The sequence below is a fragment of the Grus americana genome, chromosome 3 (genome assembly GCF_028858705.1).
Source record: "Grus americana isolate bGruAme1 chromosome 3, bGruAme1.mat, whole genome shotgun sequence".
NCBI lineage: Eukaryota > Metazoa > Chordata > Aves > Gruiformes > Gruidae > Grus > Grus americana.
Window position 1 is genome coordinate 82529544 of NC_072854.1, and position 21046 is coordinate 82550589.

At 45.5% G+C, this 21046-nt stretch overlaps 1 protein-coding gene across 3 annotated transcripts in view; it reads left to right on the plus strand.

The window, feature by feature from the left end:
• The window catches only part of SLC35F3 (solute carrier family 35 member F3), a 184701-nt gene that overhangs the window by 109326 nt on the left and 54329 nt on the right, over window positions 1–21046 (plus strand). The window contains exon 1 of one of the 3 annotated variants that reach the window (XM_054819924.1): window positions 7001–7246. The exons of the other annotated variants lie outside the window; for them this stretch is intronic. Within the exon in view, the coding sequence (XP_054675899.1) occupies window positions 7171–7246 (76 nt within the window). The 5' untranslated portion in view covers window positions 7001–7170. Of the gene's footprint in view, window positions 1–7000; window positions 7247–21046 lie in introns of those variants that run through there. 3 annotated transcript variants of the gene reach the window in all.

The following is a 21046-nucleotide window of genomic DNA, read 5'->3' on the forward strand; positions in this document are numbered from 1 at the left end:
GTCTTCCTGGTAAAAGGGCAACACAGGAATTGGTCTGGACCTGCTGGCTCTTACGCATCTTTGGATTTTAGATAGGCAGCAGTTTTCTTCCCGGCAAATATCTGGGAGGTTACTGCTGTAGGCTGAAACCCTCTCCAGTCCACAGGCCACTGGAGGTGCTTACATCTTACCTAATCCTTGGTTCAAGCAGCTGGCAGTATAACTTAAATTTGACAGACGTCGTGATCTTTATCCCAGAGCACTGACCATAAAAAGGATGACTTGAAATACAGAATAAATTTGCTCGAAAGTGTCTTTACTGTTATTTTCTGAAAGATCTTTGGATGTCCCTTTTTCATTTCATTTGTTGTTCTTTTCCTGCCTGATACTACTTGGGAGGGCAGTGCAGAGTTCTGTAAATATTCAGGTGAGAAGGAGGAAAAAAATTTAATTCTGTCTTCAGTTCTCATGGCCTCTGCTTGTGTGTTTGAGGCCAGGAGCGTATCCTTATTTGCTCAGTCAATTCTGAAAGAACCTTTTCTTTGAGGACCAAAGCTTGCCTCACAAATTGAACTTCTTTCTTTTCTTTCCGAGCCAGAGTCTGAACAATAGATTTTTTTGATCCTGTTTTTAGGTTTTAGATTTTTTAATTCTGTTTTCATGTGTTCCAACTTCACCTATTTTTTTTACAATGCTAGAAGTGTGAGGTACTGCCAAACATGGTCTCCTGGCCCTTGCATCTTTACTAGAGGAGTCAGGTCCTCCTAAGCTGGGATGTTGCAGCAGCAGAGGTCTAACACAGCTTACACGCTGTTTCTGATGGCGGAAAACACGCACAACTGCATTTAAGTGCACTTCACATCCAGTGCTTTACAAAGACAACTGGCCAGGAGTGGGCTGGTGGTGAAGAATATAGACATGATACCCAGTTATTTTTAATACTGTATGTATCCTAGATAATGAGAGGGTTAAGAAATAGTTGTTACTGAATTGTAGATATTGATGGTATAATGATGTATTTTGTATCATTTGGGGTCATTAAGGTCTCATAGTTAGATAGCATCCCATATGCAAATATGCAAGGAAAAGCAATTGCCCGATAAACCCAGGAGGGTCATTAGAAAAACTGCCAGGCCGTTAGGATGTGAGAACGCTGCTTTCTTGTCTCCAGCCACAACTGCACAGGGAACTGCTAGCTTTGGGAATCGACATCTGAAATGGCTAAAAAGTGATAAGAAACAGAAAGAGGGTTGGTGGAGTTGTCAGGAGCAGCTAGCGAGGAGCAGCTTCTACCAGGCAAAACTGTTGAGCCTGCTGGAGTTCCTGGAGAATGGCAAACTGCAAGAAGACAAATGGGCATCTTAAATGTTTTACTGCTTTATTCCTTTTAAGTTTCTCCTGTGTTCCCACCACTAGTGTCAAGAAATGCTATATATTTAGGTGGTCTGATTGCTGTATTCATCACAGATCACAGCTCCTGAAGGCAAACCTTGCAGGTGCCTCACTGAACAATCACAGTCGCGACACGATGGGTTGTTCCTGAGCCATTTGGTCCAAAAGTGGGCACTTCCCTCAAACTGCATCTGTAGAGGCGAAGATCCAGAGCCCGTCCGCTGAAGGAGCTACCTGGGCATCATGTAATTGTGACAAGAGCCATACGAATTGCACTGTATTCATGGGCCGTTCACCTTTAAACACCTGCTCTCAATCTACTGTTGGTCGTAGGAGAATCGATGGCCTTCAGAAAATGAGTAGTCTCATATTCCTCCTGCATGTCCGTTTTTGAGGAAGTATTGCCCTGGGCTAAGACCAGTGGTCATTTCCCCTGTGTTGCTGAAGACAATGAAGACTGAGTGACTTTGGGATGCCCTTGACCCCTGGCAGTGTCAGACAGGTATGAAGCAGCTTGGCAAATATCTGATTCCCTTGTAAAAAGGCTTCGTTCACAAAACTCCACAATCCCCTACCTGCCCATGGGCACTGAATTAACTTTTCTTTAAAATTCAAAGTAACATAAAAGTTGACAAAATGTTTCCCTTCCACAACGTGGTTAAGACATGAATGTTTCCTGTCAAAATCCTAAAGCACAAGTCTGAAAATTAAAGTTATATAGTCCAGTATTGAAACTCTGAGACTTAAACCAGGTTTTTTATTAAATTTTGTGGAATCCACCAGGATTATTTAAAATGCAGCTGTTCTTTATGCTGTCTCTTCCAGTAATGCTTACAGCAGTTATAAACAGAAGGTTAAAAAAACCATGAGGAAGATATTCTCACCAGGACTTTGCATCTGTGTCTAGGAACTGTTGGATATATGGTCATATATACAGTCTGCAGCCTTTATGGACACCTCAGATTTGACTGTTATCTGTAGTGCTGTGTATCTGATGAAATTTGGAGAGAAGGCACTCAGGTATAGCAGTAATTCTTCAGCACTCTCTGTTCAGTGCAGTCTGGCGAACACCTCTAGCCAGGCAGGTTTTAATCCTTCCCTCTTCCCTTCACTGCCTTGTTCTGTGAATTAAAGACATGATACCAAAAGTAAAACTGAACTGTTTTGGAATAGGGAAAATTGGAAAGACGTTGTCCTTACAGCTAGGCTAATATTGCAGAGAAAGACTATGTAAATTTGACAAAAATGTGTATTTGTTCTGAGTGGAGGATAGTTGTGAATGTAGGAGATGTGCAAACAGAATAGCGGTGGATGGTCACCAGACAGCGCATCGAAATGCAGATTTCAGAATGATTGCAGGACAGGAAACATCACTTCCAAAATAGCTATTATTTGTGTTGGAAATGTCAGTTTGACATCTGTGGGTTTTTTAGTTGGTAAATAAAAAAAGGTATTAATGGTAGCCAAACAAAACTAACACACCATTCAAGTAGAACAAGCTCCTCACAAACAGACTAATAATTATTTGTGGAGAATATTCACCAAATAACTTCAAATAAATTAGAGGAAAGGAAGATCTGTTCCTGACAGATTGTGGGCAGCATAGGTTTCATGCATGTATTTGACTCCTGGCAGATTAATTCATTTTGGCATGAGATGGAGCTCTATTAGGAAATTGGCTACACAAGTAGAAGTCCACACTCAATTTCCTTTAGGGTTGCTAAGCACAACAATTATTGCCCTCAGTGGTAAGGCAAGCACTTAAATTAATAAATGTCCTATTAATGAGTACACTAAATACGAAAATGTCTGAACTGGAAAAATACCAACTGTGCATGTTACCAACTGGGCACGTTTTTCACGTTGGTTAAACAAGCTAGCTAATAGGATAAAAGTCAAAGGTTGTAGCACACATAACTATGAGAATTTAGTTTTGTCTTGAATCTACCTGTCTATGTCAATGAGAAATCTTTCAGATAAGTGGTGATGATACATGAGCTTAAAAGCAGTATGATGCTGGGTGTTAGCACACTCATATATAAGTTTATGTGTAAAAATCCTAACCCAGTGACCATAATTCCTTAATCTAAAATGAAGAAGGGTAACTGACTGCAACAAAACCAGTTCCATCAAACTACAAATTCTACAGATTCTTCAAACTAGGCAAATTTTAACTATCTCATCCTGGATTTTCAATCCGACCTTGCCTTTTTCACATGAAGTATCCTTGCTCTTGATCGGAAATTAAAGTCTGCTTTCTCCAGTTTTCAAGCTTTGAGAATTTCCTCGCCCCATTTGTAAGCTCTCTCCAGCCCAGACATCCGCCAGCGTCTCCTCTGTTGCCCCTTGAATACTGGAGTGGCGTTGTAAAGGAAAAAAGCCATAAATTTGACTTGAAATTTTACCCTGAGTGCATCAGTTTTGCATTGCTGATCCTCTAAGATGCTCACTGTAAATTAAATTAAATGTAATCCAGAAGCAAATGTGTTAAGGCTTAGGGAGGTGGGAAGGCTGCAGCGTGATACAAGTTACAGAAAGTAACAAGCCTGCTGCCAAATGCAGCTCTCGCTGTAGAGCCCCTGGAATACAGTCCTCAGGCACCCTAGTCTTCATTAAATAAACACAACTTTTTGTTATTGTGATATGTGGCTGATATTTTTATGCACAGTGTAAGGCAGGGGCCTAGTGTGGATCTCCGGTGTGTGCCTGAAGGGCAGCAAGAGAAGTCAGAGGCTGACAGAGTTAAAATGCTCTGGGATCAGGGTCGAGCAGAGCCGTATGAGACTGCGTCAGCCCCAATTAGCTGTGCTTCACACATGCCTTGCGCAAAAGATTTCCCAAAGCCCGCGAGTGGTTGGATGTCCTGTCCTCACTTTGAAACCAGGCTTACTTGGAGACTAATTGTCCTCAGTGCCTTTGAACGCTTCCCTGGTGTGACTAAACTGAACACTGAGGAGAGGAGGCTTGAGTGCTGTGATTGTGCGAAGCATCATCGGAAGAGGAAGGAGGACGGGAGGTTTGAAGGCTTGGATGCCTCCTCGCTGTCTCGCAGCACCAGCCGGCAGAGGTGTGCCAGTCTCTGCTAAGCAGCACGCTTGGACACCAGCCTCACCTAGGCAAGCAGAGGTCCAGCCAGCCTCGGGGGACAATTACTGCCATACAAGTCTTTGATGTTTCGAGTTCTAGGCTTAAATAAAACATTGCAAGCCTGAAACATGTTAACAACTCTACGAATCCTGCAATATTAAATAGGTGCAGAGTTAAAACAACATGCCATCAAAAAAAAGAATTGTCTTGTTTTCACTGTGATTCTCTAGGTGAGCAGCACCATCGTCCAAGTAAAGTAATGTACTTACTGTGTCTTTCCTTTAAAAATTACAAGAGCATAAAGCTTGCAGAAAGAAAAGAGTATAAGTGCCCAGCAACAAAGAGTTTTTAATAAATATCATTTTAATTCTTATGAATGTCCCATTAATTACAAGATACAGCCAGCAGAGAAGTCTGATTGTCCTGCCTTGCACAGCCATTTACCTCTAGGAAAAGTAGGTGAAATTTGGATGTAAAGTGTTGATTTAATAGTTTCCTGCTTACATAGCAGAGGCTCAGATGATCCTGGAAGGTAAGCTCAGAGCAGAAGCCAGCCAAGGTTATCTGTGTTCTGTTCTTCACTGATGTTACCTGGTCATCTGAATCCGAGGGAGTCACTTAAATTCTGTGGCTGTATTTTACTCACCAGTGAGCCTGAATTAACATTTTATAGCGTGCTTTGAAATCCTTAGATAAAAGGCACTGCAACATTGCAAAATATTGCACGGGCAGAACCATCTGAGGTGAGATTTGCCTCTTTTTATGTAACTTCTTCCAAAGATCAGAAACTAATTGGACTCCAAGATGAAATAGTGCAGTGAAACAAGATGGACCCACGGTTCCCAACATGCCTATGATCTGTAACATCACAGGAAGCCGAATGGATCAGATAATTCTATTAAGGCCTGGAAATAACCATGAAAGCCTTTTTTTTTTTTTATTTTTGACCAAGACAAGCTTTTGTGGTCTTAGCACTGAGCACATGAATATACTCTCCTGAAGGATCACTTTGAAAGGAACCTAATGATTTTTTTGGTAAAGCTCATCCCAAAGGCTGACATGGAAGAGGCATAGGAAATGCCAACCACTCCTGAGCTTCATCAGACTGTGGATCACCAGATGAGACCTGTGCAAACTAGCAGTCCAGATCTGACCCACCAAGAAAGCTCGCCTCTTAAATACAGAGAGCTGACCGGCCAGCACAAGGAAGGTGGTGTTTTCCCACGGTTTGCTAAACAGTCTGTCGGGGCTGCTTTTCAATAGCTAGTATTTATATAACTAACAAATACTTTGGAATGTTTGTGGAGTATTGATGGCTGCCTGGTCTTGTTTGCAAAGTACACTCATTTTAATTTTACCAAATCTTAAGAAATGTCGAGTATGTGCGTCTTCGTCTGCTGATGCATCTCATATCTGAACCTGGTAAATACGCCAAGTGTTTTCATATCCACAGAAGAAAGGAGTAAAGGGTGCTGAGCTCACCATGCTCAGCATCTTGTGAAAGCTGATTCTTTGCTTATAGAGATATAATATTTTTTACATGTTTCATATTCATTCATTAGAATCTGTTCTCTCCTGGATCCACTTGCATTAAGCCTCGTTAATTAATATCAGTTAGAGTTTTGCATATCAACAGAAGGGTAAATCTACCACACATTGTTGGTATGTCATGACTGGGAGTCTTAAAATTATTTGTGGGAAAGAAAAAAAACCAAAACCTCATCGTGAAAAAGTTGCTACATACATGCAGCATCCAGTTGTGAAATGCCACTTTTTATCTAACTTGTGTGTAGGTATGGAGGTATTTTGTTTCATGCCTCAAAAAGAAGTTGGTAGGCTGTGTTAAGAAAGCTGTAGAGCATGCTACTGCAACTATTGGAATATTATTGATAAATCAATGGTGTATCCTCATCTTGAATGCTGTGTCTGATTTTGGTCTCCCTCTTAGAAAGGACACAGCAGGAACAGAAAAGGCTGTGGAAAGGAAGGTAGAAATTAGTAAAGGCACGGGTGAAAATCGGCACAGAACAGTGACTGGACTTGAAGGAGAATAAAGGAGGGATATAATATGGGCAAATAAAAAAATGGTTTGGAGAGTGTAAATTATGCTTTCCCGTGAGACAGTAAGAAGGAACCGAAGCAGACCGTGAAAAGCCTTTGCCGGCGGTGCAGTAGCCCAGCTGAATTCACCGCCCGCAGAAATCGCCGGGGCCGGGAGCCCGGCTCTCTCCGGGAAGCCGCGGCACACCGGCGGGGAGCGGGAGCGGTGTCCGCAGCCGCATTACGGTCCGGGCTCCCTGCGTGCTCTGCCGGAGCGGCGCCCGGGAAGGCGCCCGCGGCCCCGGAGCAGCAGGCACGCCGCGGACCGGCGCTCCGAGGCCGGACCGCGGGGCAGGCGGCTCCCGGGGGCTCGGCAGCGCCCCTCGCCGCGGCGTCCGGGCGCCACCCCCTCTCGACCCCGGGGGGGGGGGGGGGCGGCCCCGGGAGCCCTGGGGGCGGGCGGGGGGGGCCGTGCCGGTGACGTCGGGTTTGCAGCAGCCCCGAGCGGCAGCGGGCGGGCGGGCGAGCCCCAGCCCCCGCCGCCGCCCGGTGCTGCGGCAGAGGGCGGCGGGCCGGGAGCCGTACCGGGGGGAGCGCCGCCGAGGAGGGCTCCGGCGGCGCCAGGATGTAGGCGCGGGGCGGCGGGGAGCTGCCGCCGGCGACGGGCTCGCCATGAAGAAGCACTCGGCCAGGGTGGCCCCCCTCAGCGCTTGCAACAGCCCCGTCCTCACCCTTACCAAAGTGGAAGGTAAAAGATGACGGCTGGGAGCGGGACGGGGGTACCGCCGCGGGGGTATCCCGGGGAGACCGGGTGCCGCGACGGGGGATGCTCCGAGGCCACCGGGTACTGCGACGGGGGATGCTCCGGGGAGACTGTGTACCGCGGCAGGGATGCTCCGGGGCGACCAGGTGCGGTGCCGGCGGCGGGGGGAGCTGCGCGACCCGTGGGCGGGCGGTGGGGGTCCCTGACGCCCGCCCACGGGTCGTGCAGCTTCCCCCGCTGCCGGGCATCACTGGCGCCCACCCCTGTCCTCCGCCTCGCTCTGCGCCGGCTCTTTCCCCCCCCACGCTCCAGAGGCAGAGCTCCTCTCCCGGAGCTCCCCTCGGGGCCCTGGAGCAGCCCCCAAGCCCCTGGGCAAGTACCAGGTGGGAGCTCTGGCAGGAGGGAGGGTGCTGGGCAGGTTTGACCCCTGATGGGAGGGACACTGCCCCGTGTCCCAACCATCTGTCCTCACCTCCGGTTGCCAACCCAGCTGCGTGACAGTGGAGGGGTTGGGGATCTGTGGCTAGGAGGGACATTATGAGCCCAACAGCAGTAGGGGGGTTGGCAGACCTTCAGGGGCCATGGGGACCTTTGGAGACTTTCAGGGATCATAGCTGGGACCCTTGAAGAGGGCAGTGATGTGCTCAGGGGGATCTGCCAGAGAGCTCTAAGATCTGGGCATAGCTAGTGGGGAAGTCTGGGGCGAGGAGCTGCGATCTTTGGTAGAAACCTTTAGGCCATGTCCTAGAGAGGCAGACCAGGTGAGATGGAGGGGGTGATGTGGAGGCAGATGGAACATAGGAGGGCACAGGTCGGGAAGAGAAGCCCATCTGAGGGGTGGATATGGAGCTCAGTTCCTGAAGGAAGGGCAAAGAGGCAGCCACTGTTTTGAGGAATGTGGTAGCTGGTTGAGAGAATGGGGTTGGTGAGAGGAAAAAGGTTGGCTGAGAGGAATGGAGGGAGGAGAGGCAGAAAGGGATGAGCAAGATGAGGTAAAGAGGAAGAATGACTCAAAAAAGGGAATGATTGAACAGTAAGAGGTAAAATATGAATTTGAGACTCCATAGAAAGTTCATGAAGAAGAAAAAAGAAGTAATATTGAAAAGCTGAGGAACAAAGAAAGGAAAAGAAAAAATGGTAGCAATAGCTCTGTGGAGGAGAAAGAGAGAAAATGCAGAAATGCCCAAGAGGGGGAAAGGAACTAAAATCAGCAAGTAAAAGTGGAAAAGAAGAAGTACCTGAAGGTTGTTATTTCAGTTCATGGAGAATACAGCTGTTGCATTCATCCAACAAAAAAACACCTGCTGTAGAGATAGGAAAAGGGATCTCAATTTTCTGACCAAAAGAAGAGCAAGTCTGATCTTCATTACACTATAACTACAATAAATAAAAGCCCTTGGAGTTAGCCCCATGCACAGCAGAGTGTTTCTCTCAAGTTTGCGTTGGAGGCTCCTCTGGGGAGGGAGCACGTCTCCCTTTCTTTTGGTGCACTGCACATGCTTTATGAATCATAAATAATAATAACCCACCAGGTTCCAGCTTTGAAATGTGGGTCATCTCATTCCTCTTCTACCAGTTCAAATACAGTTTATTACCTGCCTTATATAGAAACAGAAGCAGTGCAGTCTTTCCCTGTGCCATAAAATTGAATCCTTTCAAGCATTTCCATCTCCACTCTGCACACGAACTCTCAGATACCCTATCGCTGCCCACCAGGGATTTTGTTGATATAGTTGGACCTTTTCTTCTTGTGGTGAGTTGACCCTGGCTGGAGGCCAGGTGCCCACCAAAGCCACTCTATGACTCCCCTCCTCAGCTGGGCAGGGCAGAGAAAATACACTGGAAAGCTCATGGGTCAAGATAAGGACAGGGAGAGATCATTCATCAATTACTGTCACAGGCAAAACAGACTCAACTTGGGAAAATTAGCTAAATTTATTACCAATCAAATCAGAGTAATGAGAAATAAAAAGTAAATCTTAAAACACCTCCCCATACCTCTCCCTTCTTCCCAGGCTCAACTTCACTCCTGATTTCTCTACCTCTTCAGCAGCGCAGGGGGATGGGGAATGGGGGTTGTGGTCAGTGCATCACACGTTGTCTCTGCCACTCCTTCCTCCTCACAGGGAGGACTCCTCACACTCTGCCCCTGCTCCAGCGTGGGGTTCCTCCCATGGGAGACAGTCCTCCACCAACTTCTCCAACATGAGTCCTTCCCACGGGCTGCAGTTCTTCACCAGCTGCTCCAGCGTGGGTCCCCCACGGGGTCACAAGTCCTTCCAGCAAACCTGCTCTGGCGTGGGCTCCTCTCTCCATGGGGCCACAGGTCCTGCCAGGAGCCTCCTCCAGCATGGGCTTCCCATGGGGTCACAGCCTCCTTTGGGCATCTACCTGCTCCAGCGTGGGGTCCTCCAGGGGCTGCAGGTGGAATCTCTGCTCTACCATCATCCTCCATGGGCTGCAGGGGGACAGCCTGCCTCACCATGATCTTCTCCAGAGGCTGCAGGAGAATCTCTGCTCTGGTGCCTGGAGCACCTCTTCCCCCTCCTTCTTCACTGACCTGGGTGCCTGCAGAGCTGTTCCTCTTGCATATTCTCAGTCCTCTCTTCTCTGGCTGCCGTTGTACAGGTTTTTTTCCTCTTCTTAACTATGTTATCCCAGAGGTGCTACCACCGTCACTGATGGCCTTGGCCTTGGCCTTGGCCTTGGCCTTGGCCAGCAGTGGGTCCATCTTGGAGCTGGCTGGCATTGGCTGTATTGGACATGGGGGAAGCTTCTGGCAGGTTCTCACAGAAGCCACCCCTGTATCCCCCCTGCTACCAAAACCTTGCCACGCACACCCAATACACTTCTTTACTTCAGATTCTTTTTCCTTTATTATCAGTGGCAAAATCTAAATTGCCGTGATGGCGTCTGATAGAGCCCAGAGGTTGTACAGAGACAGGTAAGAGTTTCCTTTGCTGTTTGCTTCCTTTTAATGAAACAGACTGGCTTTGTTTGGGAGCTGCTCTTTCCAAATCAATTGACATTTCCTTTCAAATTAATATTGACTAATTTTGCCAGCTGATGTTTAGAGCCATATGAAAAAGCCAAGATGTTATTATAGACAAAAATAAAGTGAAGCAGTGGGTATACCGTGGACTGCTTGCTTCCCTTGGTCTGGCTGCCGTACCTCTGGCAAAGATTTGCTATCCTGAAGTTCTCTGGTAGCCCAAGTCCCTTGCAAAGGCGTAGCCAGTGCTGCAAAAGTAAGACAGCAAAAACTTTCCTCTGCTTCGTAGTTATGATTATTTTCTCCCCTATCAACCACCATCAAAGCACTTCAAGGATCTTTGGCAGAACCGCTCAGAATATGTTTCACTCTAGGATAGTTAGCCAAGAGGAGCCTTTCATTGATATGCATTGCTGTAAAGCCTTCCAGCATTCCCTCTATTTTCCTGTCAGTGCAGTAGCTTCTTTGCTTTAAAAAGGAGATAAGGACTTTGTGCGCTTTCAGAAGCGTGACTGCCATTTCGAATTATTTCAGAGATTGAATCATCAGTATGCACTGAGCCTGCTGTACCAGCACTTTTCAAGTCAACTGTATCTACATGCATCACTCAGGCAGGCAGTAACCATACCATGTGTTTTCTGTGCCTGGTACCATTGCACACACTTCATATTTTGAGAAATGTAGGCTTGGCACCTGCTTTGTGCTTGTCCATCTTTCTGATGTCTTTTTTCTCACCAATTTCCATCCATATTGCTGTGGCCATTTCTCTCAGACCAGCCGACTGGTTGGTTTTACCTTGTTTGTACCGAGAAGCACAGTGTACTTTGAGAACTGACTTTCCTTTCATGGGGAGGTAAATATTTCCATCCCCACTCTGCATCTTGGGATCTTCTAGAGAGAGGTGACATCAGCTTTCATGAGGAGCTGCAGGACAATCACCTTGCCAGAGAAAACCCATCCTCCATGTAATTAGCCCCAACTTAGAGCTACTTATTCCCAGGCTTCCTGCACCAAAGAAAGGGTATTGCAGCCTTCCCATATAGCACATTTCTTCTGCACTGTTTTGTTGGGAAGAGTGACTAGTGATACTAAAAGTTGCTTATCACGCCAATGATACCTCTCTGCTTTCATTTATTACATGTAAATATCTAAACTGAGTTGCTGTGGAGCCAGATTCTGCCACGTGCTCAGCTGGAGTAACCTTGTCTGCATCACTGGAGTTGCAGGGAATTTGTACAAGTGCAAATGAGAAATTAATTTGGCTTTTAATATATTGCATGCCTGCAGGGAATTCATCACAAGCGTATCAACACTGTAATCACTTTAATAATAAATCTTTTTCACTTCTTTAGCAAGCAGAAACTGAAGATCTCAAGCACAGCAAAAACTTTCATGAGTGGCAGTCTGCTTCCTTAAATATGCGGTTTTATTATCCTCATTTTGCAGATGGGGCAGCCAAGAAACTGCAGAATGAAGCAACTTGTCTAAAAACAAGCAGCACATCTTTTCTCAGAGCAGGCAAGAAAAGACTTACAATAGATATGAATAGATCCCCAAACTTCCCATACGTGTTCTGGCCGCAGGACGGCACTGCCACAAATGGATGCGATGGGGGTGCGAGAGGACTTCTTTTACTCAAGTCAATGACTTCAGATTCCTACTAAAACTTCCTTTTGGGGAAATAAGCTGAAATGCTGCATAAATATGTATGTCCAGATAAACACTGTGTAACTATTAGCAGTGTTCCACTGGTGGCGTCTAGTGGTTTTGGTAGTCAGACAGCACTTGTTTGTACTTTGCCTGAGCGCTACAATGATCCCTGTGAAAATTTCACCCAGGAGTTAGCAAGAATTGTGCCTGCTGGTCGTTTTCATGTGAGAACTGTCCATTATAGAACTGCACAGTGCTCACGCGTTCTAGAAAACGGAAGCAGCTGGAGAGCAGGAGGGGCCGGTGGCTCGGTGGCTCAGCCAGGGCTGTGGGCTGGTGTGTGCTTCCCCACTGAAGTGGCCTTCGTGAGGAATGTGTGCTGGCTTCTGCAGGGAGGAATTTGCAAAATGTTTGCTTTTGATCAGCCTGTCTTCCTGCACAGAAGACAGTCTTATATATGAACGTTCACGATTGGGGCAGAGACCATTAAACCCACCTTGAGTTTGCTTCATAGTTGTGGTAGCAGCTTTTGCTTGCTCCTGACCAGAGCTGGGATGGAGTGAATGATCTAGGGGTGAAGGTAATGGTAACAAGTTTGCGTGCAGCTGCTGGAGTGAATGGGGGGTGTAAATTTGCTGTGTGTCTGCTTCTTCATGGTACCTGCCAACATGTGCTCTGCTATTACAGGGTGAAGTTAATGTGACTTACTGCCCTGATGGAAAAGCGGTACCCTCTTCCATGTTTACTGTGGGTACTGACTGTTAAGTGTGCGTAGACAGTAATTACACTCTGGCTTTGCGCCAGAGCAACTTTTGCCCAATTTTTCCTATTCCTTGCAGTATTTTCAGTTAACACAACAATGTATTTGAGCAGATATCCAAGATCTTGTTCCAAAGGCGTAAGGAGTTTCTTGTTGCGTAACAACTGGCTCCCTTCCAAAATGGCACCATGCTTTCTTAGGCTTTAAACAGACTGAAAACGAGCTGCTCTTAGCTGTGCTAGGCTTACTCACTGGGGATTCCCACCAGCTCATCTTTGATCGTGTCCCACTGATTATTTTGTATACCATCTCTCCTGTGCAAACTCATAAGCTGTATAGGTTTGGAGGTGACTCGTTACTTCTGCACTTTATATCCCCTCTCCAAATGATCTCCAAATGATCCAAGAATAAAATGAGACCATTTTTCATGCTACTAAACTAATGCCAGGGAAGGAGCTTTAATGCATCATGAAGCAGAGAGATAAGTTATTAAAGATTTATCCAAGCTTCCTTACGTTAGTGGCTGAAAGGATCCAATATGTACACACTATGGACAAACAATAGTTTCATTTACAGCAGCAGAACTTAAGAATAACAGCAGCCATTGGATCATCTTCTCAGACCTTCTGTAGATCACAGGCCATTACATTTCATCCACTTATCCCTAAATGAAGCAAGATGCATTTTCTAGTCCTCTTGAATCAATTTAGGCATTTGCTCTCAAAAAATAAGCAGATTACTAATCCATCTATCTAATTATAGATTACTCCCATGAGAAGTTGGAACAAGAACTAGTAAAAAATAAATATTAAGTCACCAGAATGTGTCATTCATTGTCTCCTATTTTCATTTTATAATTCTTGTAAAAGAATTAGATCATAGATCATAGACTATTTCAGTTGGAAGGGACCTGCAATGATCATCTAGTCCAACTGCCTGACCACTTCAGGGCTGACCAAAAGTTAAAGCGTGTTATTGAGGTCATTGTCCAATGCCTCTTAAACACTGACAGGCTTGGGGCATCGACTGCCTCTCTAGGAAGCCTGTTCTAGTGTTTGACCACCTTTTCAGTAAAGAAATGCTTCCTAATGTCCGGTCTAAACCTCCCCTGGTGCAGCTTTGGACCATTCCCACGTGTCCTATCACTGGATCCCTGGGAGAAGAGCTCAGCACCTCCCTCTCCCTGTCCCCACCTCAGGAAACTGTAGAGAGCAATGAGGTCACCCCTCAGCCTCCTCCAAACTAGACAAGTCCAAGTCCTTAGCTGCTCCTCAGAGGACATGCCTTCAGCCCTTTCACCAGCTTTGTTGCCCTCCTCTGGACAAATTCAAGGACCTTCACATCCTTCTTAAATTGTGGGGCCCAGAACCACACACAATACTCCAGGTGAGGCCGTACCAACATTGAATACAGCAGGATAGTCACCTCTTTTGACCAGCTGGTTATACTGTGTTTGGTGCACCCCAGGATGTGGTTTGCCCTCTTGGCTGCCAGAAATTTCCAGCCATCTTTCCTAATGGCTGACAATTGTAGACAGTAGGATTTGTAGCATAGAAGCAGTTCAGTGTAAGAGCCAGAGTTCAGAAAAGACTAGTAGTTCAACATAAAAGTCTGCAACAGCTCAACATGTATTCCCCAGCAACCTCCCAGTTATACACTTCATATGTTGTCCCTTTCCCAGCACCTTCACTTATAGACGAAGCGGCTCCCTCCGCTTGGCTGCAGTACCATCGCCAACCTTTAGTCTACAGCCCAGTTAATCTTTGTTAATTATAAACCGTGAGATGCCACTGCAGACCTGGATAGCATCCTGCGGAAGCAGGAATTTGGCCAATAAAAGAGTGGATTTATTTTGTAATCTTCACTGAGTTTTGCTGACAGCCACTGCAGCATAAGATCAAAGGCAACAGGAAACAAAGTGGTTTTAGCAGTGCAGAGATTGCTTGCTTTCAGGCAGAGCTGCCCACCAAATGTGTTGGCACTGTGTATTGGAGAAGCCAGGTACCACCTCTGATGTTAACTGCCCAGTTCCAGGAACCTGGATCCGCTCTACCTATGCAGGACATAATGAATGCAGGGGTACCTAGCCTGGAAATTTTGTGAGTCCTACTCAAGGCATGAATTTCGCTATGGGGTCTAGCACCCTTTGGTTATACAAAAGTTATATGTTGACTCTTCTTGAGGTAACAGGTATACATTTTGTTCAGTATCACTATTTCTGGCAAAAACCTCCTGAAATGAAAAAAAAAACTAATCACAGCCCCGTAAGCCTTGTAATTCACTCATGGAGAATACAGAAGTCAGGAAATATGATCTAGAAATGCCTGTTCCATAATCACCTCAAATTCCCTAGTGCAAGTCTCAGCAAAGGGTAGTATTGTATTTATGGCTGAAAAAGGCATGAATCTGTCTTCTGTAGCTGATTGAAACAAGTGAGGAATAGCAGGCTGCAAAAGCCTTTCTCACTGAAAAGAGGAAGAGGCAAGTATCAGAGAGAAAATAGAAACTAGAATTTTTACATGTCATGTATATGTATATTTTTGCTCGGCGTTATACTGAGTGCCTTGGTGCCAACATGGGTCTAGCCAAACCTAGCTTTGTTATCAAAGGAGACCCAGCTTTTGCTGAGCTTGCTGGTGAGAGGTGAGGAGGCATCCTCTTCTTTCTTCTGGTAGATACTTGAGCAGCAAATCATGTGGGGACTTCTCTGCATATATGTACGTTACTCCAACCACTGTGAGCACGCTCGAGTCCATGTCAAGTCCACTCTGATATCTGGTTATTGGTTGACAGAGAACAGATGCTCCAACTATCTTGTTCTGAACTTAGGACCTAAAAAAAGCATTATGTCTGAGGTTCAATAGCAGGTTAACCCTTTAGCTTCTAAGAGAAAAATCAATTGGAGTTAGAATTCAGCATGCAAGAAACCAATGGGCTATCGGAAAAGCTTCTGGCTAAAACTGTGTTTACTTGAAAGCCAAGCAGCTCTGAATTTTGGAAAGCTCCATAAGGGAGAAAGAATATCATCTTGTTTTTCATAAAATGCAGCCAGCATAGCCTCCACAGTTAGCATGAATTCACTTACCTCTTAGTATTAATACTTGCATATATGTGCTGATACAAATGTGCTAGTTATATTAGTATAAGCAGTTGAATTCCCTTGGAGATAAAACTATTACTCAAGAAAGACACATGGCACTCAGAATGCCCGGCTAATTAATACAGTAGTTGCCTGCAGAGAGTCCAGTTTTGGTTTTTTCACCAGAACAGACAATCATCTCTCAAACCTTTGTTCAGGGTGAAACTTGCACAGACTCTGATTAAAATTTGCCCAGAATACAGTTCTGATCATAGCTTATTTTTGTTCTAAAGGAAGTTCTGCTTTCACAGAGATGCTGGTCTTCTCAAAGTCAATGGCGAAACTCACAGCGACCTGGCCAAGTAGCTTACTGTAAGCTTCAGTCCAATTTATATTCAAGAAAGGAATCCAGAATAACAAAGGGAAAGAAAAAATATCTTTTCCCATACTATCAAGAATGTGTATCTCATAATCAGGTTTATTCTTTACGTGCTTTTATGGCTGTTACTTTCCAGTACCACAATGCTGATACTGTAATGAGCACCCAGTATCTTCCATTTTCTCTTTGGACTCCAGTCATGCATTCTGATTAATAATAAAAAGGACAGTATTTAGGGGAACTCCCCACCCCACAATATAGAATATCATATTTTAATGAGGCCCATTCAAGTGCAGCACTTTTAATAGAATTTCTAAGCAGTTGCCCCCAAAGATAAATTAAATGGATTAAAGTCCAAATTGCTGCAGTATGAAGTTGATAATTTTTCAGCTCTCTGTATCAGTAATAGGAATGAGCATATATATTTTGCAGGAAGCCTTGATGGAGTATTTGACAGAGGAAGAAAGAAATATGCATGCTAAGGAGGAGAATTTAATGTATCTTCAACAAATATGTGCAGAATATTGAATTCTAACTTTTAGTAAGCTTAGGTATAGTATTTAGCACAGGATAAAATGGGAGTTAATATATGATAACCATTAGGATTTGGAGTACCTATTACGAGAAACTTACGCCTATTTTGTGCAAGTTAAGCTATATGGATGATCTGGTGGTATCACAGTGAAACGGGACAGATTTCCATGGGCAAGAGCACAGAGGAATGATCTTGATTGCCTGCGAGCCAATAGACCTATTTCCTACCCTGTTGAAAGTAAGGTGAGATGATCAGATAAGTCTGAATATCCTGCATAGATTATCATAACACTTTTTTTGGTATAATTAGTTAGTTTATATTATGAATTCCAATAGCAAAACAGGATCTTAACTCAGACTTCATTAGTCTTGCTTTAAATCTGTGTTCATGCACTTTTCCTCATTTCCAGATACCTACATCCCTTATTCTGTAGTCTCAAGCAAATTCAAACCTTCTGACCTAATAGGTTAATACCCTGTTTTTGTTCTTCAGAATAACCTCTACTGTGGATTTTAAAACTATCTGCTGTATTGATTTATTCTTAATTTAGTCATGCCATTCCATGATCAAATTAAGTAAAATTATTATCTGTTACTGTAAAAGCAAAGTATTTAAAGAAAGTGCTTTAAACTCTTACAGTTTCCCAAATAGCATCTAAAAATCCATATGTGCAATGCCATTTTCACCAAATATTCTCATTTAAAAACTGATTTAATAAAGGTTTATGGGGTTTTGTCATTTTTCCATTACAATACTTTAATTGGTATTCATTAAAAAATGTAATATTGGTCTGTTAGACCTTCAGCACCGACCACGGTTGGAAAGGTGGGGAGATGTGCACAGACAGACCCAAACTCATTGCAACACTAAGCGTTGCGGTCCCACCCACCAGCCACCCACGGGGACTCACAGCTTCCCTGCAGGAACCCGAGAGAAATCTCCTCAGAAATCGCACGCAGAGCCACCATATGGGACCCGACCAAAGGTCTGTCTGGTCCTGTCTCCAGCTCGGTGGAATTGATCAGGAAGATGTATTTTCTAGCCTGAGAAGCATCTCTCGCAGTGTGGGTGTGCTGACAGCTGCAGTTTCCCCGGATGTAAGAAACAGCTTTTTTCTCTGTTTTCTGCTTTGTTCCTAGTAATTTTTGGCAGTTATTTTGCTTTTTTGGCTGCTCCTGAACGCCGAGTTGCCCTTTTTGCAGAGCAGCCTGTGCAGGGCTCGGGATCTCTGGTGGCAACGGCCAGAGCCCGTCGCTGCCTGTGCAGCATGTGATTGTTTACTCCCACCCGCACCTCTTTATCGGCACTTTCTCCATCTGCTGATTTATGACCCAGTCATGTAGCCTGTCATCCCTGGCAGCTGGCCCTTACCCCTGCTGACCTGCACATCATTAGGAAACTTTGTCACCTCACCGCTCGCCCCCTTGTTCACGTTACCTGTGGTTCTGGCGAAGAGTGCAGGTCCCACAGCAGACATCTGCAGAGCTTCAGCTACTTCCCCAAGTGCCGCATTTCCTCCTCACTGGTTTCCTATCCTGTACTGAGCCTTTTATCCGTTCCAGCACCTTCCCTGGCTGCTTGTTTTCTGTAAGGCCCTTTGGAGTGGGATTTTGTCAGAAGCCTCTTGAAACCCTAGAAAGGGAAACTGCATCTCCTTTATCAATGTGCCTGTTGACCCCCATCAAAGGATACTGGTGAGGCTGCGGGATGAATCATCTAGCTTGCCCGGTAGGTAATGCTGAACTGAGTCCTGTGCTTTATGCCGTGCTAGGATGTCCGTTCCTCACTATTGCTGACTCTCTGTAGCGCTTACCACTCTGTTTCAGAGCTGAGTTGGCAGCTAAGTGGCTGAACCCTTTCCTTAAAAATGTGGAGGTGGAGTGTGTGCTCCTCTTCAGTAGCTCAGTGCATAGAACTCAGTGTGTAGAGCAGCTCCTGTGCTTGAAGGAGCAAGGATCCCATCTGCCCAAGAAGGTGCCCTCATATGCAGGCCCTCCGAGGCCAGGGGAACCCAGGTATCTGCAAAGCTGGTCTGCTCAGAATAATGTCCTTATGTATTAGGAAAGCATGAAGTGAGGAGGTCATTTGCCCAGAGTAGAAAAAGTGAGGCTCTGGGCCTTGTTCCAAGGACTACTTCAAATACAGAATGGAAATGTTTCCTGGAGATGACTCTTAAAATGAGAGATGGAAACTCTCAAATGTATCTTTGAGGGTCTGGGTGTAGCAGAGGCACAAACCCTCTTAGGAGTCATGGTGTTTAAGCATGCCCGGGAACAGATTCTTTGGCATCTGAGGAGCTCTAGTGGGATTAGGAGGAGGATACAGCTGGTGCAAGCAGCCTTGGCAAAGCTAAAGCTAATTTGGAGAAGGAGGGAATGTCCCTTGATGCAGAAGTTAGGCTGTGCGTGCTCTCGTTACTGTTCTGTGCAGCAGAGATGTAGGCCTTTGGAAAGATTGATACATGGGCATTACTGGCTTCCAAAATGAAATATTAACAGATCCCTAAAACCAGCTGTCAGGGTGACCTGTGAAAGGAGAGGTCATCAATGACAATGGCAGGAGAAAGCTGCGCTAGCTACTGGCTGATCTGCCAGGCAACAGATGAGTCCCTAAGACCTCACTCTTTAACCTGATCAACTGTGAAGAAAATGCCTGGGCAACATATCTAAATAAATATCATCATCTCAGATTTAGACAACTACAGTGGCAATTAGAGACGTAAATCGCTTTGTGGATTTGGCACTTCTTCTTCTTTTCACAGGATGATGCCTCAGCTGTTGTTTAACAGCTTAGCTCAAAAAACCTGGAGGGCTAAATAGTGCATAGCTACTGTGATAGGCAGGAATGGGATAAAAACACCTCGAGGAGTTTGGGAGTCTGCTACTGAGGCAAATAGTATTGCGTGTCCAGAAAACCACCACCAGAAATCATCATCTGTGTTCTTAGGTATGTTTGTAACTGCTAAGTAATTGTGTTGGAACGAATTGTCTCTCACTGATCTCTCCATGTAGTAATTACTGGGTGAGGAGGAATTCACACGGCATTCAAGGTTGTGAAAATATACCTTGTGTAGTGTCCAGCTTCAATCCCCCTGCATGTCACGGGTTTATAGAGCTCTGCCCATGCTGAGGGTCAGGCGCTGTCTTACAGGACTTGCCTCAGCTCCTTCTCCCCTATTTATGATAAGCATATGATATTTTTGCAAGCTTTACAAACTTGTTCTGTGCAATACCCAAGCAGCTGCAAAACATTTGAGAGGCTGGCAAAATGGAAATGCCTTGAGGATGGCTCATTTGTAACTGTCAGAGAGACCTGTGAGGATTCTTCCTTTTGTCAGATTTTTTTCCAGAAGCCTGATTTAAAGAGCTGTTTAAGAATATCCATATGTTGAAGCACATTCATAGCCTGGAGAAGCTGTCGGAGTCGTGTGTTATCATTAGGCACGTTTCAGTCCCTAATACGCAGGACCTTAGTCTGTGAGGGTCACTTTCTCACACTGAAGGGTTGGCAAGGGCACCCAGCACTGGTGTAATACTTCGTTCACTCATTTGCTGAACTAGGTGGCAACAGCTGAAGCGGTTCATTGGCGACAGCTAAACACGTCTGTGTGGCGGGGCCCAGCTCTGAGCCTGCCAGTACTGTCTGCGGTGGCTTTACTCTCTGTTCCTCACAGCAGCGGTGGAGAGGTGGGACTCATCTCACCCAGCTTCAGACACCTACCCTGGAGACGCCTACTTCTGAGCTTGTCGCCCCAGACTGTTTAGAGCTGGTGGAGAGAAACAAGCACTTGGAGAGGGTGATTCATCTGGCTTGTTTTAATCGTCTGCTTTAGGAGGAGATAAATCGTGCTATGGAAATGTCTTTTTTCTGTCTACTAACTATGCAGAAAGTGTAAATGACTGTCTCAGATATACAAGTCTGCACAGCAGATGTCTCAAACTGAGAAGAGGAATGCCATCCGTGGTTTTTATCAGTATCACATTTTTAACATATACAGTGAGGTTCGGTGTGGTGCTATGGCAAGCCTTGAACTGGCTAGCTGTGCACAGGAGTCTTAAGCCCTAAAGCACTTTTGAAGTGGTCTGGACAGGCTATTTAAAGGTGTAACCTCTGCTGGGGTGGATTTCCCAGTGCAAGCACCTGTCCTCAGTAAGAGAGGGCACATCATCTAAGGCATCTGCCTTACGTGGGGTGTCTAGTGCCTTCCAGTGGCTGTTTTTCTCCATGGCCTCAGCCAGGAGAGTGGAGTGAGTAGCTCAGGTTTAGATGTCCCTACCACAGGAATCTGAAGTCAGCTGAGAGGAGTCTCACCCGTAGTGGAGGAAACAGAAGGACAGCTGTTTCCTGGGGCTGGGGATCCTTGTGGGTAATGGCATTGGCAGTAGCATTG